Source organism: Falco naumanni, chromosome 6 (genome assembly GCF_017639655.2).
Source record: "Falco naumanni isolate bFalNau1 chromosome 6, bFalNau1.pat, whole genome shotgun sequence".
In the NCBI taxonomy this organism is placed as follows: domain Eukaryota; kingdom Metazoa; phylum Chordata; class Aves; order Falconiformes; family Falconidae; genus Falco; species Falco naumanni.
In genome coordinates, this window is record NC_054059.1 from 73,313,444 (window position 1) to 73,330,753 (window position 17,310).

General features: G+C 53.4%; 1 protein-coding gene across 2 annotated transcripts in view; it reads right to left on the reverse strand.

The window, feature by feature from the left end:
• SELENOI (selenoprotein I) overlaps positions 1 to 17,074 on the reverse strand; it is a 30,855-nt gene extending 13,781 nt beyond the window's left edge. For both annotated transcript variants that reach the window (XM_040597904.1, XM_040597905.1), the window contains exon 1: positions 16,940 to 17,074. In XM_040597904.1, coding sequence (XP_040453838.1) covers positions 16,940 to 16,987 — 48 coding nt within the window. In that variant the 5' untranslated portion in view covers positions 16,988 to 17,074. The remainder of the gene's footprint in view (positions 1 to 16,939) is intronic.
• Between the last annotated feature and the right edge of the window lie 236 nt (positions 17,075 to 17,310).

Here is a 17,310-nt window from a genome sequence, read left to right on the forward strand (position 1 = left end):
GCAGAAGGGCAGAGGGAGACTTCCCCTCTAGCCATGAGAGCCGAGGCCACTCCTGCAGCCCTGCTGGTCTTCAGGCTCCTTAGCTTTCACATCCCAGCACCCCTTTTGCCACAGGCTACAGAAGGCCAGTGCCCCTGGTGGGGTCCCCAAAACAGGAGACTGTTCTCTGACAGGATACTAACAGAGAGCTCCAAGGTACACGTTCCTGTGCTGACAGCTCTGAGTGACCCAGAGACAACCAGTGACTGACCCCAGAGGTCCTGCACAAAAGCTGGTGTGCTTCAGTCAAGGACTAAGCCCATTGAGACAGCAGCTATCACCGTCTCACCCATCTCCAGTCACTTGGAAGAGACTTTCTCCTCCACAAAAGAGAGCAGGTATTTATGAGCAAGGTCTTCAACCCCTTCCTCCCTTGTCCTGCAGATACCAGAACACCCTGTACAACACCATGCATCCACAAGTATCTCTGGAGCCCGCACATCCCATCACAGTTTCAGGCATAAAGGGTCATTTGACACTGAAGAGAGGGGCAGAGGCACCCCAGCTTCCCAGTGCAGCCATGCAGGTGACCTCAGCGGGTTCATGGGCACCACAGCCCCACCACAGGAGGTGGGGACAGAGACTAGGGCCAGCAAGGGAGCAAAGTGGTTGTAGTAGAACGGGTGACAGACTTCACTGTTTGGAGGCAAGACCCACGTCGGTTTTCCTTACTCAGGGCAGAGCTGTTTGAAGCAGTTGCCCGCTGACCTGGTGAAGGATCAGCATCTTTGTTCCCTGTCTCCGTCCAGCTCAGTGAGCTGGAATTTGCATCTCCAGAGGGGTAAGACTGGTAGGTGAACAGGAGGAGGCCTGTGGGTAACCCCATGCAGGACAGGTCTCAGAAGGGCTCCTCCCTGTTGAGGAGCTGAGATTTCTGCAGAGGCAGCTGCAGCCCTTGGGAAATGGGGAGGAAGAGCTCTTACCCCCCATCCCACTGCTCTTAGATCATTTGAGGTGGCTGGGGTGTATATGTAGGGGGGACAATAAGAACAGAAATAAAAGTCAAAGACCTAGACAAGCCACGAAACAGTTTCTAGAAAGTTAAAATTTGACACTGTTTGGCTCTCAAGAGCACCACAAGCTGTTATCTGCTCTCCAGGTCACAGCGCCCTCCTAGCAAAGATTACCCTGTCTAAAGTCCTCTTCCGCAAGTAACACTTTGATAAGAGCCCCAAGAAGAAATCAATAGCGTAGGGAACTCCTCGGCTCATGTGCTCAGTGCCAAGCAGGGCAGCTCCCACCCCACAGCTGTCCCCACGGTCAGGACAACACCCCTGCAGCTCCCCAGCATTGGCGCCTGCCACCACCCCATGTGAGTGTAACCTCAAGTTTATGAGCAGTGTTATGGGAAGCAACCAAAGCCTCTGCTGCCACGGATATAAGGGGAGTTCGGCTGGTAAAAGGAAACCCATGAGCAGAGAGCAGCTCCAGGTCCCCACCCACCCCACGGCCTTGAACTAGCACCACCTCTGCACCTATGGCTTCCTCCTCCCTCTGTGCTCCTCTCCTCAGCTGGAAACCCCATCTCCCCTGGAGGCAGGCTGTCCGTTCCAAAACTGGGCAAGAAAGCGGTAGGAAAGGGCAAACCAACACCCCAGAAGACAGATGCCAGCTCGAGGAAGGGGCATCACTGGGCTCTAAGCGCACAGGCTGCAAGCTTACAGCATTTGTTCCTAACTAGGTGAATCCCATCCTTGACAAGCATTTCTGTACCCCCGCCGAGCTCTTCCCCACCCTCCCCATGATCGATCAGTCCATCTCACTGGGGGTTAACCCCAGCGCTTGCATCCCCACCAAGCCCGGAGGAGCCACAGAGCAAGCAGCAACAAAGCCCCGAAGTCCATGCCCATGCCGTATGGACACAAGGTTTAAGCCGCAAGGAATTTCCATCCTAGCTTAATGCAATTTCAGGAGACAGAATTCCAAATGCTTTACGAGGTAATAGGATTTGAACCACTGGTGAGGGGAGGAGGAGAGCTGGAGACCAATTAAATCTCATTATCCCCAAATCAGCCTGGAACAAGAAAACAGACAACGCTGGAAGCAAAGCAGGGGAAGCGCGCTGGAGTTTCTATGCTCGTGTTTGTAAGGTGCCTCAGGGAAGTCTCCCCAGGCCCATGTCTGAGGAAATTTTACCCTCTCCCCACAAAAGCTGGGGATAATAGTCAATAAGCAGCTTTTCCCCATGGTCCCACATGTTCCCACCTTGGTTGCAGAACTCAAAGACCTGGAATGACCTGTTTCTCAGGGGAGAGGGCAGGTGTTTTGGAGAGGTTTGCAGATACAACCACCTCAGCTTCAACTGGTCTCCTGAAGGGATGCTTCTCTGCCTGCTGAGCAAGGCAGGTAGGGGCTCTGCCAGCTCAGAGGACACCAACAGACCGAAGGGACCGAGCTGGGGCTGGCTCTGGTGCCAGGCTGCCTGCCACCCTAAGGGACAGCGCTCCCAGCCAGCCAAGAAGAGCTGCCTGCCAGAATACCAATGATCTGCCCAGGCATCTTCAGCAACAAAACTCAAAAACTGCCAGACCCAGCCTCTCAGCAACTGCTTTTCATCACCTGCCTTCTTTCCTACAAACATGACTACTTTTCTGCACTAGCACGAAGAGGGTCACAACCTGCACGGCACATGCTCCGCAGGGGACAGCAAGCTAGCAGTGCTGACAGGGATGCTGGTAGCAGGCAAAGGAGAAGGGACAGGCAAAGACAGGCAACATGGGCATGCTCATCACCTCTGCGGGCGTGGGGCCTCTGCGTGGCCAGAGCTGAATGCAAAGCAAGCTGCGGAGACACTTCACTTGCAGCTCACTCCTCTGGCTGCTCACCTTCCAGCCCACACTGTGGGAAAACAACAGGTCACACCATCCCAGTGACAGAGGCAGCAGTCTGTCCTTGAAGGAAGCCCTCATCCAGGCTCCTCATTCCTGCGTCTGCCCCTCCGTGGCCAACATTTTTGGAGACCAACATTCCCTCTCTGGGAATGTGGGCTCAGGATACGTCTCCATCTGCCTGTTCATACATGCTCACGCCTCAGAACAAAGCTGAGGAAGGGGCCCGACAGCCCCTGAGCACACCAGGTTGAGGCAGGGGGCTTGTACTCCCCCAGAGCTCGTCTCACACGCAGCTGCTGCAGCTGCTCTAAAGAAGCACTCTTGAGGCTACAGACACAGCAGTGTTTTAGCCCACCATGCACAGCACCCAGCTCTGTCATTCACCCACCTCATCCTCACTGCAGATTAGCATCATCTTTTCCATTATGGATCTCTACATATTGGTCTAGTAACTCACACATATCACCATTACCCTTCTCCAAGTCATTTTTCTATCACAACCAATGACTACCACCAGCTAGGACTCTGATTTCTCCCTCATTTTCAGGGAGAGGTCAAAGGAAAAGTGCAAGTGCACAGAAGGAAGCCTCCTTCTCAAAGCAGACAGGCATTTCTATCAGGCCCCTGCTCTAAAATAGCACCGTGTATGCAGACACTGCTTCTCCTCACAATTGCAGGAAGGAGCCAATCCAGCCCAGACACTCTCCTCGGGATTTGGTTTTAAAACTCCTTAAGAAAAGACCAAAGCCAGCTTCACAGCAATAATCTCATCACTCACGCCATGTGGCATCAGCCTCTCCTGCGCCCCATCCATGCCAGGACCACCACAGGGTCGCTCAGCCTCCCACTTCATCCAGGCACCGCAACAGCTGGCAGATGGTCCCGGCTGCCACAGTGCCATGAGCTGACTGGCATCGTTACGGGATTCAGAGACACAAATGGCTCATACAGCTTAAAAACAGCATTAATCACGCAACCAGGATGTTTCTGAAAGATCCAATTACGTGTCCAAGAAGGGGAAAAAACACAGATTTGTAGTTCAGATTCTACTAATAGGCTTCCTGTCCAGAAAAACAATTCCACTTTCAACTAATCTGGTTACCTGTAGCCAGCGGCAGACCAAACATTGTTGCATGGGTGCCCTGGGTGCACTAGTGTCAGGCACTCAAATGGATCCAGGGTGGGCAGGGGGAGGACAGCACTGGTGACACGGGCACCTGTGCTAGCAACAGCAAGCAAAGCTGGATTTGTACACCCCATTTTGCTCACAGATGCTTCAACAAGGTCCACGGCAGCCAGCACTGCCAGCCACAAGCCCGTGTTTCACTGCTTGCACTGATGGCAGGACCAGGGCAGAGGGAGCCTCAGAAGAGCAGCTCCAGCAAGTCCATAAGGCTGTTACCTACAAATCTCCTTAAGCACAAAGAGGGCACAAGGCTTGAGATAAGCCAGAAGGCAGCAAACTCAAACCCCAGCAAACATAACTGAGAAGAGCCATGCCAGCGCAAACAAGTCACATTTGCACCATGCTCACACTCCACTGATGCATGAGAAGTCACATCGTGCTTTAATGGTACTGATTAACTCGAGTCCTATTTATCATTTCTAAGGTCATTTCTCAGCTGGCATAAGAATGAAGAACATTGGCAGTGGTAAACCCACAATGACCACGTAAGCTGACAAGTTTGGCTCCCACCACGAGCAGCAGCAGCCCAACAGGCAGAAAACAGCACGAAGGATTCCCGTCCGCCAGCTCTGAGGCAGAAGGGACTGCCCGAGCAGCCAGCAGACACTGCCCAGCAGCGCAAGCTTCAGTGCCAGCATGGCTTCCCTCCTCCTGCCTGTTTTTCACCGTGCAGGTTTTAGACATCCAGCAATTCAAGATGCTCCACACTGAGCAGAAGCGTCCTTCCTGCTCTCCAAGCCCTACAGGGTGTGCAAATTCATTGGGAAAACCAGATTTCCACCCTGCCAACACTCTCTCACCTTCAGAGCCTCAGCTCTCACCGGCAACAGCTGGGAGATTGTCCCTGACTTCTGCAAACACGGACATGGGACAACACCTCCAGCAAAGCTGATTGTGACTAGCATCAGGGAGAAACTTGTTCTTCCCCACAGCTCAGGGGGCAGAAAAGATGTTTATAATGACCAGCATGGTGGCTGGGGAGCATGCAGCAATGGCCCCGCTCCAGCCAGAGGAACTAGCAACAGGAATAGCAATGCTCATGGTGGCAACAGCTCTGCCTCAGAGCAGGGGTACCGCAGAGGGACAGAACAAGCATGTCTGGATACAAAGCATCAGCAAGTGGCCCAGGCAGAGCTGACACACAGCACACTTCCACCCAGCCTAACCCAGGTCCCTCCACAGGCCAGACTCATAGAATGGCTTGGGTTGGAAGGGACCTTAAAGGTCATCTAATCCCAACCCCCACCACAGGCAAGGACCTCTTCCACCAGCCCAGGGTGCCCCCAGCCCCGTGCAGCCTGGCCTTGAGCACTGCCAGGGATGGGGCACCCACAGCTGCTCTGGGCAGCCTGGGCCAGCGCCTCGCCACCCTCATAGTGAAGAAACTACCCTTATAGTGAAGGCTCACTCTGCTCTCCAGCACCGTGGCTCACAAAAGGACCTGCCTGTGGTGTACCCCAGGAGCTCACCTTACAAAGACTCATCTGACTGGGAATCCACACTCAAATCAATCCTCGGCTACCTGAGCTCCAGCTAACTCATACAGAGGGCTGGAGCTCTTGTGCTGGCACCATGGTCACCCTGCAGTGGGACTAAGCAGGCAGCCACCACCACCCTACCACAGAGTCCCGACCCCATCCCATCATCGTTCTGGTGAAGGGGGAAATCATTTCCCCGTAGATACGTAATGTGAAGCAAGACCTGATGTTGATGACAGGCTTCAGTGAGCAGCCTGCCAATTTCGGCTGCATCCAGGAGCTCTCTCTGTTTGGAAGCATTAAATATCCATGAATATGGGTCATCATTTCTGCTACAGTTCGAGGTGATCAGCTGCAGAAAGGATGCACAGATGGTGAGCACTGGAGTGGGAAAGATGAACCTTCAGGGACCTAAGGCAAGGATGCAATTAGAGGAAGATCAGCCAGTGACAAACCTCTGGAGTGGGAATTGAAGGATCAGAGCAGCCACTCTGGGAAGGAAAAACGGGGAAGGGAGAAAAGGCAGAAGCAAAAATGCACTAACAGGAAACCCATTACAATAACACTGACAGTCAAAAGACTTTGCTACTGATGCCATAGCTGTTTTGGACATGCATGAAGTACCTAAGGGTGTGTGTGTGTGTCAGACTAGTTTTGCAAGCCTGGTGCCCAAGGAGAACAGAAGGGACCAGTGCAACCTGGCCAAGGGGGTAAGGGAGAAGGCAGCAGCCACTTGCAATCCCCAGGCACACTTCAACATCCACCCTGTGCTCTCCTGAGGTCGCTGGGTCCCAGCAGACTATCCCAAAACCCGTTTCCTGCTGTGTCACTGAGATGAACTGGCCTCTCGAGGCTGGGCTGCCCCTCACAGAGGCCATGAGCCATCAGGAAGCCTCAGACACTTGCAAGACCGCAGCCCCAGTCTCCTTTCCAGAAGACAACAAGGCCGGGCAGACCTGGGCCAAATTCAGGAAAGAGCTGGGTTTGATGTCAACCCACCAACGAGGAGAATACACAAGTCAGTGCAAGAAAAGAGAATTTGTTACAATCCCTAGAAAAAGAAACCAAGTTGAACTTTTAAGTATACCTATCAAAGCAAAACACAAGCCCACGCACATCAGGAGATGTTTACAGATGAAGCAAGGCACTTCAGGGAAGGAGAAGGAAGACTACCTTCGAGTTGCGACAGAGTATATGAAAGGCAGAAATTAAGTATTTTTTTTCCAAAGCACGCAACCCTCTATAGCAGATAACACCCTGCCTCTCTATCCCTTGTCCCACCTCTCCAACAGGAGAAAATTCAGAATTATCAGAAAAATGATGTGTTACTTCCTAAGCCCCAACCATTCTGCTTTGTGCAAGACTTGAAGCACAGCAAGTGAGGCCAATTATACATGCCCTAATAACACAGGGCCATTTTCTGAGCCAGCTATGGGAAGTGATATTTTAACTTCCACAATGTGCTCCGGTTCTCTCCCAAACAGTCCTAACAGCCAAATACTTGCTGCTAATTAGCAGAGAGCGACTTTTGTGATGTTCATTGTAGCCAAGATTCAACACGCACCAATAAACATTGCAGTGAACTTCCAGTGCAATTAAAAAGACCCAAGATGGACTGACAAGCAGCCTACGCCATTTTTAAGTGACTGCTTTACACATCTTGCAACACTGGGCAAACACTCAAAGCAAGAGCTGCAACCCAGCTCTCCAGCACATGCTACCTGCCAGCCTGGCCCTGACAGAGCTGGGGAGGCTGCTCCAGCACATGGAAAAGGGTCAAACAGCCAAATACACCAGCAACACTTAGTGTCACCCACCTCAGCTACTCCTTCCTTTCCACATGCCTTTGGTCATTCAGTTTGGGAACGGCTCTGTGCTGACACTGACAACAGGGACGGGGGAGCACAGCGGAGCTGGAGCGCTCAGCCAGCTGCCTGCTCTGTGCAGAGGCTGCGGGAGGTGCACACAACCAGCACAGAAGAGCCCAGGCTGGGCAGCAAAGGAGAAAGGTGCATGTAAAAATCTATCAGGTATCCAAAGCAAAAATGCAGAGTAAATAACATTATTTTTTCTTTTTGTTTTTAAAGGGAACCTGAGCAGCAAAAGGCTGCTGTGCACTGCTTCCTACTCCTTCACTGCACTCACACCCACGAGAAAGGCACCTGGTTTTAGCAGAAGTCCCCCACCACAAGCTCCTGTTTCAGGTGGGGCAAAGCATGCAGAGGGATGCAGGCAGCAGGCAGCTGGGCAGAGCAGGAGTTCCATCCTTCACCTGCACAGCAAGAGAAGAGCCAGGAGGGCTCCTCCTACTGTGGGACAGGACAAGGACCCCACTACCTGCACCCGTCACACACAAGCTCCCCAACTCACACTTTTAAGAGTATGGACTGCAGTAAAAAAATCTACACAATCAGCAGCACGGAGCCAAAGACAGCTCCCCTCCCCAGAAGGAAGGGGTAGAGAGGCGGTTTGCAGCAACACAAGCCTCACCCCCTGAACATCAACAAGTTGTGACAGTTGTGCCAAGGCATGTGCTGTCTGGCAGCCAATACAGCCAAGCCACATGTCCCCAGGAGAGTCATCTTCTCATAAACCAACCCACAGAGGTTCAAAGTTCCTCCTACAGGACCCACTGTGGACTGAAGTAGCAGTAGGTCCCCGACCACAAAGGACTTCATCACTGCCACTGTGTGGCTAAAAACAGTCTGGGAATCCCTCACCAAAACATGGTTCAGTATCATTAATAACCTGTAAAGGCACCACTTAGAAACCAGACCTGTGGCAGCAGCAAACAGCACCCCAAGCTGCCAGCAGCAATTTCAGGATTGTTCAAGATGAAGAAATGTAAACACATTCAGACTAAGTCCCGGGAGTGGAACTAGCTCATCATTCATCAAAACCTTACAACACATCAGAAGTGTCTCTAGAAAGCAAGAAAAATCCCTTACCCTCATCTCACTGCTTACCTGAGCAAAAGCTCAGCCAAGGCTCATGAGCCAGATCATTTCCAGTTAACCTGTAAGTGCTGCTGCCATCTCCTCCAACCATGGCAGCTGGGCAGTTTTCAGACCACAAGAGCTGCAAGGGACACATCAAGCCGAGCAGAAGTTCAAAACCCTGAACTTTCCACAGAACAGGAGAAGAAAGAAGAAAAACACCTCTGACTTACAGCTACCTATCTTGGAAGTCACGGGGTCTAGGAGGACTTTTGGACTTCATCACAGCATCCTCTGCAGCACAGCACAGCTGAGCAGCACCTTGGGAAGCTGCGTGCTGTTTAAAGACAGACACACACACACGAACACAGAGTCTCAGAGCAATTAAAAGAGCCCTTGGGGAAGGAGTTAATTGATTCACGAGCAGAGCTCAAAGGCTTCCCCTCCTTCACACCCTTCCTGCTAAGGACAAGGCAAGCTGTTTGTGGGTGATGAAGACTGGCCTTTTAATCACCATGGGCTCAAGTCTCACATCCACATCGCTAGCATCAAAAAGCCTTCCCTTCTGCTGCTCTCACAACCAGTTTTGTTGTTGTTCCACTGGTCTGAACTGCCACTGGCATACGTTGGTGCCTCTGCTCAGCAGATGAAACCCTGCAGAGATCTCTTTAGGGCTTGTATTTCCAGAGCAGCCTATAAAAGCCTGCCAGGGACTGCTTCCAGCCATCTGGTTCCTACAGCGCAGCATCTGTAGCCCTGCTCTACATGGCACTTGGAAGTCTGAAGACAAGAGGATTTCTTGAGGCTGGTTGAGGGGAAAAGCGTCCTCTTCTTTAGAGAGGGCCCCACATGGGACCAGCAGTCCTGCTTCCTGCTGTTTGCTTAAGGGACCTATAGAAAGTGTTTAATCAAACAGCCAAAGTGTGATACACACACAACTCATGGATCTGCAGTGCCTGGCAGGTCTGCTGCTGGTGCTGGCTCAGGCTGGTGACAGCCCAGGAGATCAGAGGTTCCCACCTGGAAGAAGGATGTGGAAAAGAGAGAAGAGCAGCATCCAGGAGGAAAGTACTTTCCACAATAAAAAGAAATCCTTTATGCTAGATGCCTACAGCCCTTTGGTGCATTCAGTGCACGGAGTCTCCCAAGTCAAGGTCTCATCTGACACTGCAGGACAACTGTGCGTGACATACTGCAAATCCAACCCGTTGTAGTGACCCTGACCAGGAGACCTCTGTACACCCAAGAGTCAGTGACCCACATCGCAGTCAGCGTGAGTGTCCCCAGGCCTGCACTGTGCTGCACAGACCCCTCAGCGGCAGGATAAACTCAGCCATTTTGTTGCAGCAGAAGAGCCTGTGGGCACAGCATCAGTGACTGGGCCACCTGCATGTCCTTGCCTTTATCTAGGAGTGCAGCAAGAGGCTCTGTGAACACTCTCCATCTGGAAACTGAATCTGACTGATTCCACCTGACTCGGGAAATGAGGAATTGAGTTGTCTTCCTGTAAGAAAATTCTGTAGTAGCTCAAATGATTGAAATATGGGAAATATCTTCCATGGACAGGGTCTGCTCAGCACACTGCACATGGATTGGAGGCCCAATTGATGCTACACCGCCTGGGGGGTCCCGCCATCTAAAAGGAATGCAAAATTATCTATATTACTCTCTCCTTATAGTGTTAGCTCTAATAAACAGCATTTTAAATGGCACCTTACAGAGTTCAAGTGCCTTTCTTACTGGGATAACAGACCAGCACTCCTGGTACAGTCTTTGCTAGGTATGAAACCACCACAGGGTTTCCATGCTCTCAGCCACACAGCTATGCTCAGTAACAGATGCCTTCACCATCAGGAACACGTGGCTGGAGAAGAGCCCTTCCTTCCCAAGACAAGAGATGTCACCCGTTGCTGCTGCAGCCATCCTGTAATGCCTGCTCTGGGCAGCTCTATGCTGGGTGCCTCAGTAGGAGTGCAAGGCTGGGACCTTCTGAGATAGCTGCCCTCTGGGCTGGGAGAATGGAACCAGCTCACTCTATGTCACCAGCCAAACCCACAGCAAGGTGCAGGCTGCTGCAAAGAGAAGCTGGGATGAGCAGCTAGTCGGGACACTTTTTCTAGCACGTGAGCACTGCTGGCTGCTCCCAAACCTCAGCCCAGCAAGCATGTGGCAGCAGACACCAAGAGGACTTCATTTTACTGCCCACACGGGTAACAGGACAAAGAACCTCTTCACAAGAGCCACCAGCAAGTGGGCTGCCACCAGCCTCCCCTGTGCCGCTGCCAGCTGTGTGTTACCCACAGGCTGCCATTACCAGCTCCTCCTTGGCAGCAAGGGCACAGAAATGGAAGGATTTTAAGGTGCAGTAGTTTTGCTACAAAAAGACACTTCCCAAGCCCCAATTCACTTCCCTCTTACTGAACTCACACTTTCTCTCAAAGCTTCTGGGGTGAGGCACCCGTCTGTCCCACCTTTGGACCCAAACACGACACGTCATTGCTTTCCCTCTCATGTCCATGTGTAAGGAGCAGCACTTCCATGTCCTCCTTTGCTGGTGTTTCCCTCAAACGATTAATCCTGAGGATAACATGCACCCTTAAGGAAAGCCCAAGGTCCAGACGGCATCACAACAGAGGCTCACACCTGCACTTCCACTCAGCTCATGTAGTGAGGAAAACACACTAGCAGAGATGACTTACACAGCCAGAGCCTCACACAGAGCACTCGTCACTCGAGTACTTTCCCTGCTCCTGTGTGAGCTGGATGAAATAGCCGCACAGCCACCACACATCAGACAGTAAGACATGCCCCAGGAATAGTCATCAGCAACTCCATCACACCAGAAGACACCAGTACAACGCAGGATCCCACAGGGTAGAGCTGAACACAACAGAATCACAAGCAGCTCAGACAACACTGGGCAAGGAAAGGCTACAGAAAATGCAGGGCGCGTGACTGGAATACAGAAAGACAGCGACAAACCATCGAAGCCATCTGTAACTAACAGAATGCTGAAGTTGCAGTGCTTTCACTTTCCACAGCTGCTTTTAGCACTGTGGCAGCTGCCAATGCAACCACCTGACCCGCTGAAATGAGCCATTAACAGTCACAACGCTACAGAAAGCAACATGAAGCTCATCAAGACACACAAGCAGAAGTACTACAAGTGCTGTACGCAAAGCATAAAGCCATCCTTCCCGTCTCCACTGCGCTGGCAATGCTGCAACTCACACGCTGCATCCAGCTCTGGGCTTCACATGCAGGAAAGGCAGAGACAACCTGCACAAGGGAGAGCTGTCTGGGTTTCTCTGTGAAAACAGGACTCAGAGGCAGTCTGGAGGGAAGAAAGGGCCAGGTCTTTCTCCTAGAGAAAGCAAAGTAGGAGCAGACACCTCTGTGAATGTTCCAGATGGTCTCATTTTCCCTCTCACTGTAAATTTATAGGAGGAGGTTGCTCAGAAGCCTGCCAGAAAGCGATTTGCAGACAGGTTTTTAAGAAGCAGATCATGACCTCTGGCATCCAACTGCAAGGTTTACACACCAAAATAACAGTGCCCGGCTGCATCTTTCTTGGCAGAGGACATTCTATACTTAACAGTAACGGAGCATCTGGTTTTGGCAGAGGACACTCAACGCTAACAACAGCAGAGTGTCTGGTTTGTTTTTCTTCAGAAGACACATGCATCCTGCTCTACAGCCTCAAAACAAACCTTTTATTTTTGATATCAAGACCTCCACCCTGCTAGAAGCATCGATCATCTGCACTAGGCTGACAAGCCAGAGGAAGTGCTGGAGCAGACACAGAATTTGTCCGGCTCTCCAACAGCCGCATAGAGCACCCCCTTGGGAGAAGCCTTGCACGCTGCTGCCAGGCAAGGCTGTAACACATTAAATACAAATGACGTTCTAGCAGAGAAACCTCTCCTTCCTATTTTAGGTTAACTTAAACTGTCTCCAAAGGTACACCCGCTACACCCAAATCACACAGTCTCCTATTGAAGAACTGTTAGAGGTACAATTAAAAACTCTGAGAGCACTGCACTTTTCACTGCACAGCTTCCTCAGGTGGCGGAGCTCTTCGGTGCCCCTTCAAGAGCAGCTAAAGGATGGTTCCCCCTGCACCCCTACCACCCATGGCACCAAGCCAGGCTCTGACAGAAGGAGCATACACCTACCTCTCCCCCAGCCAGGAGAAATGTGCACGCTGCAAAGCTAAAACCATCTGGACTCCTGACTCGCACTTCCCATATGTGCTCCTGGCAGCAACGGGAGGAGCAAACCAGCCAGGGCTACAGAAAGCTGTGGATCATCTTGCATGAAGCTCTTGCGCTCCTGCTGTATCAGCTCCAGGGACACCATCTCCTCTCCAAGGACATCTTCCTTCCCTTGGACACACATTGCCTCCTCCACACACACACACACACACCACCCCACATCTGTTTGCTCTTCTCCAAATCTATCATGCACAGGCTGCAGAGCTTCTGCCAGGCATAACTTAAAGGCTGAAGCAGAGTCAAAGGCTGCAGAGCTGTTTGCAGTAGGAACTTGAAGAGTCTTCCTGCAGCAGGTTTGGTTCTGACCACACATCCCCTTTATGGCTGGTCCTGCCTAAGAGCAATCGCTCGTCCTAGCTGCCTTCCAGCTATCCTGGCTTCAGGTACTTACTCAAGTTACATAACACAAGCCACCTTCTCAGGTGACCTGCTGTGCTGCTGCCACACACTGACCTCTTCCACTAAGGTTAAAAACACAGGCCCACTTTGGGGATGAGGCAGAGAAAACAGGTCAGCAACAGCTAAATTACTCTTCTGTTATTTTGCGTTGCCATACATACACATCCCACATGCTCCTTCTTGCTCTGAATTTGGGATGACAGTTTATGCTGCTATAGAAGTTTTCTGGGCAAAATCAGTTAGTCGAACCCAGAACAACCGGCTTTTCATCATCACAGAAGTGAGGGACCTAGAGTCGCACCCTCAAGGCAAGGAAAGGGCAGAGCACAACAAGCCTCAATGCATAAAGCAAGGCTGGAATATGTGACTCAGTATCAGAGATTTGTGCCTGGATCAGCCACTTTCTCAAGGCTAAAATAGCAAAGAAAAACAAGCTCCCCAAGCAAACAAGACACGTAGGAAAGGAGTGCTACAGGGAGACCCGACTTCATTACCTCCTACAGAATTGTTTTTCCTCAAAACACCTTATTGCCATCCCCAGCAAAGCGCTTTCACCTGCAGGTGCTCACACTGCTAGCACTGCACAGCTCTGATGAGTACACAACGATGAGGCATCAGCAAAGGGCAGAAATGATGCTCTTTGAGTGCCAGGTGAGAACCTGCCCACTCTTATCAAAGTCCCTGTTGACACAGTAAAACCACAATCTCTCAAGCAAAGCTACTTCTGCCAGTAAGAACACACTCCTGACCTCGGGGCATATGCAGCTTTATTGGCCTCTGCCTCTTGGTTCAACTGTGCCAGGCTGGTACAGGGAGTGGTACCTCTATCAGAGACCTGCTTACACAATTCAGCCCTATGCCATCTGAAACCAAGGCCAGTAAACACAACACCAGAGTGTAACTGGTGACAGTAAGTGGCCAATGCTGCTCATGCTGTGCTTTATGGGCTAGATGGGATCTACCTCTTCACCCTGCTCTGCATTCAGGGTTCTGTTCATAGATTTAACTGCAACACTCCCATCAGAAGCACCTGCTACATAAACAAGAAGGTTGCTGCAGTCACCTGGACCCTTCAAAGTTCCAACTGCCAGCACCAACTGTAGAGGGTGGAGACCCCCTTCTCACAGCACAGGTACTGAAAGGGAAGGCAGCAATACCACAAACCCCTCCAGGCACTACTGGAAACAGGCTGAAGACACAAGCGTCTCCCTCTTTAGTCTCTTCCTCTTTGCAGCAGAGGGTACAAAGGTGATTAGGGGACTGGAGCATCTCTCCTAGGAGGAAAGGCTGTGGGAGCTGGGGCTGTTCAGCCTGGGCAGGAGAAGGCTGAGAGGGGACCTGAGCGATGCACACAGGTACCTTTAAGGGCCAGTGTCAGGGGGCTGGGGCCGGGCTCTTGTCAGCAGTGCCCAGCGACAGGACAAGGGGCAACAGGCACAAACTGCAGCACAGGGAGCTCCGTGGGGAGAGCAGGAAAAACTTCTTTCCCTTGAGGGTGCCGGAGCACGGGGACAGGCTGCCCAGAGAGGCTGTGCAGTCTCCTTCTCTGGGGACGTCCAGAGCCCACCTGGATGCGATCCTGTGCAGCTGCTGTAAGAGAGCCTGCTTGAGCAGGGGGTGGGCTCCAGGGGTCCCTTCCAAACCTGACCATTCTGTGATTCTTCAAGCAAAATCATTGTCTTTGCACGAGCAAAATTATTCACTTTGGAAGGTTTGGCTCAAAGCTGAGTGCATTTCGCTTACCTTCTTCCAATAACCACACAAACCCGCTATCTTTCACTGCCTTTCTAAACACACTTAAAAGTTTACTGATGAATCCCCATATAATCAATCTTCCACAGGGAACCCCATACAACCGGTCACTTGGTCAAACTTGCTCTACCAAGTCCATTTAACTCCACCTCATAAGCTCTGAGTGTGCAAAAGGAAAGCATGAGCAAGTCCTGACCACTCCTGCCCCCACAGACTGCTCCAGGAGAAGCTTTGCTCCCTCAATGCGTCAGACTTGTTGCAACTGTCCTGCATGCTTAAATGACACCCCATAAAATACCCTGGGTGGATGACTGCAACATGGCCCAATGCAATGGATCCTAGAACAAGAGCAAAGCAAAGAAGGTGAAGCAAAACATTTTAGCTTCACGGTGTGGGAGAAGAAAAAATATGGCAAACACCCTCCCTTCCACATAAACATGCAATCCAGCGTTGCCCTGTGTTCAGGATGCCACATACTTTGGCCCAAAATCAGTCCCTAGGGATTTAAGCTGCCACAGCAGAGCCTGTTGGCATTTACAGCAGCTTCCTTCAAAGGCTTCCAGTGCTTTGAACAAGAGGCAGATTGGCACACTCACACGAGGAGACAGGGATGAGGTCTGGCACATTTCTGTGGGTCTGACTGTGCAGAAAGCAGCCACCCAGCAGGAGCAACATGGTCCTGCCCTGGGGGAGCATGGGGGGTGGTCCTGTGCTAGCCCTGCTCCCACCGCAATGCTATCCCACACACACACAGAGCTCCTTCCTGCACCCACAGAGTGCCTGGCAGTGCCCCTCACTTGCAGGAACAGACTGGGGGCACATGCACTGAATGTGATCACACCGCACTCGGTAACATCGTACTGTGCTGTACTTACAACACAAAGGTGTGTCCCCATGCCAGGAGTGTGGCCTGAGGAGTACAGTCAGTGTGTGATGACACTGACACTGCCCCGTGCTCTGCTGTCCCCACGCTGGACCCCACTACACAGCACACAGCCCGCAAACACACCCCGGGGGCAAACAGCCTGGGGGTGCCCACCTGGCATGCTGACAGGCTCGCACTGCTGCTGGACATCATACCCCGCAGCATCGCACACGGCATCCTTGACCCCACTGGGAAACAGGCCGCAGTGTCCAATTTGCAGGCAAACACCCCTTGACTCACTGCAGGGTACACTACGGCCCCTCTGTCCCCTCCTGCGAGAACAAGGTGCCACACCTTCACACAGTCACACTGTGATCGCAAGGGTCCTCATGGCGTCCAAGCCTGCCCCCCCCCCCCCCGCCTCCGTGAAACAGCTTTGGGGGGATGGAAGAGGGGAAAAGCATTTCATTACACCACACTGCACTGGCCCCCACCGCACAGCTCTCCGCACGGCCCACCTGGGGAACAGTGCGTGGGGCAGGCCCTGCACCCAGCACCCACCAGGCTGCCCCACATCTCACCGCACCCCATGGTGGGACAGTGGTGGTGGGACACACACGCTTCATAAAACCACCCTTCCAATGCATGGCACCCCCACCCCACGGAGCTCCGCGCTGCGGGGCCAGGGCCTGCTGCAGCCCCCGCCTCCCACCCACGGCACAGGGCTCCACTGCAGCTTCCCCCCCCTCCCCAACCCCGGGTCTCACTGCAGCTCCCCGCCCCTCCCCCCCCAACCCCGGGTCTCACTGCAGCTCCCCGCCCCCCCCCCAACCCCGGGTCTCACTGCAGCTCCCCGCTCCCCCCGCCCCCCCCCCAATCCCGGGTCTCACTGCAGCTCCCCTCCCCCAGCCCAGGATCCCGCCGCCCCTTCCGCCTCCCAAACCCCGGGGTCCCGCAGCACCTCCCGCCGCCCACGGCACCGGGTCTCGTGGCACACACACCCCGAGCACTGGGCCCCACCGCAGCCCCCCCACCCCCCTCCCACCGGGCACCCCCGAGCGCCCCCGCCCGGGCCCGGCGGCCCCCTCAGACACCCCCGGCCCGGAGCCAGGCCCCGCGGCGCGCTCCGAGCCCCTCGCCGCCGCCCCAACCCCCGCACCCCACTCGAGGCGCCGTTACCTTGTACTTGCCGAAGCCCGCCAGCTGCTCGGCGGTCACGTACTCCATGGCGGCCCCCGCTGCCCGGCCCTGCCGCCCGGTGCCGGTGCCGCCGCCCGCCCAGGCCCCCACCGGCCGCCGTAGCCCGCCTCCCGCCGCCGCAACGGCCCACCCGGCGTGGTCGTGACGTCACGGCGCCCCGCCCACCGCGCGTTGGGCGCGGGGCCGGCTGAGGGCGGGCGCTCCCTGCCGGGCGGGAGGGCACCAGGCTCTGAGCGGAGCGGGCGGCCTGTGCTAAGGGGCCGGCTCTAAAAAGCGATTTATTTTCTTTTGGCGGGGGGAATAAAGACCTGGGGGGATCCCGTACGGGTGGGCCCCGCCGCCAGCGCCGG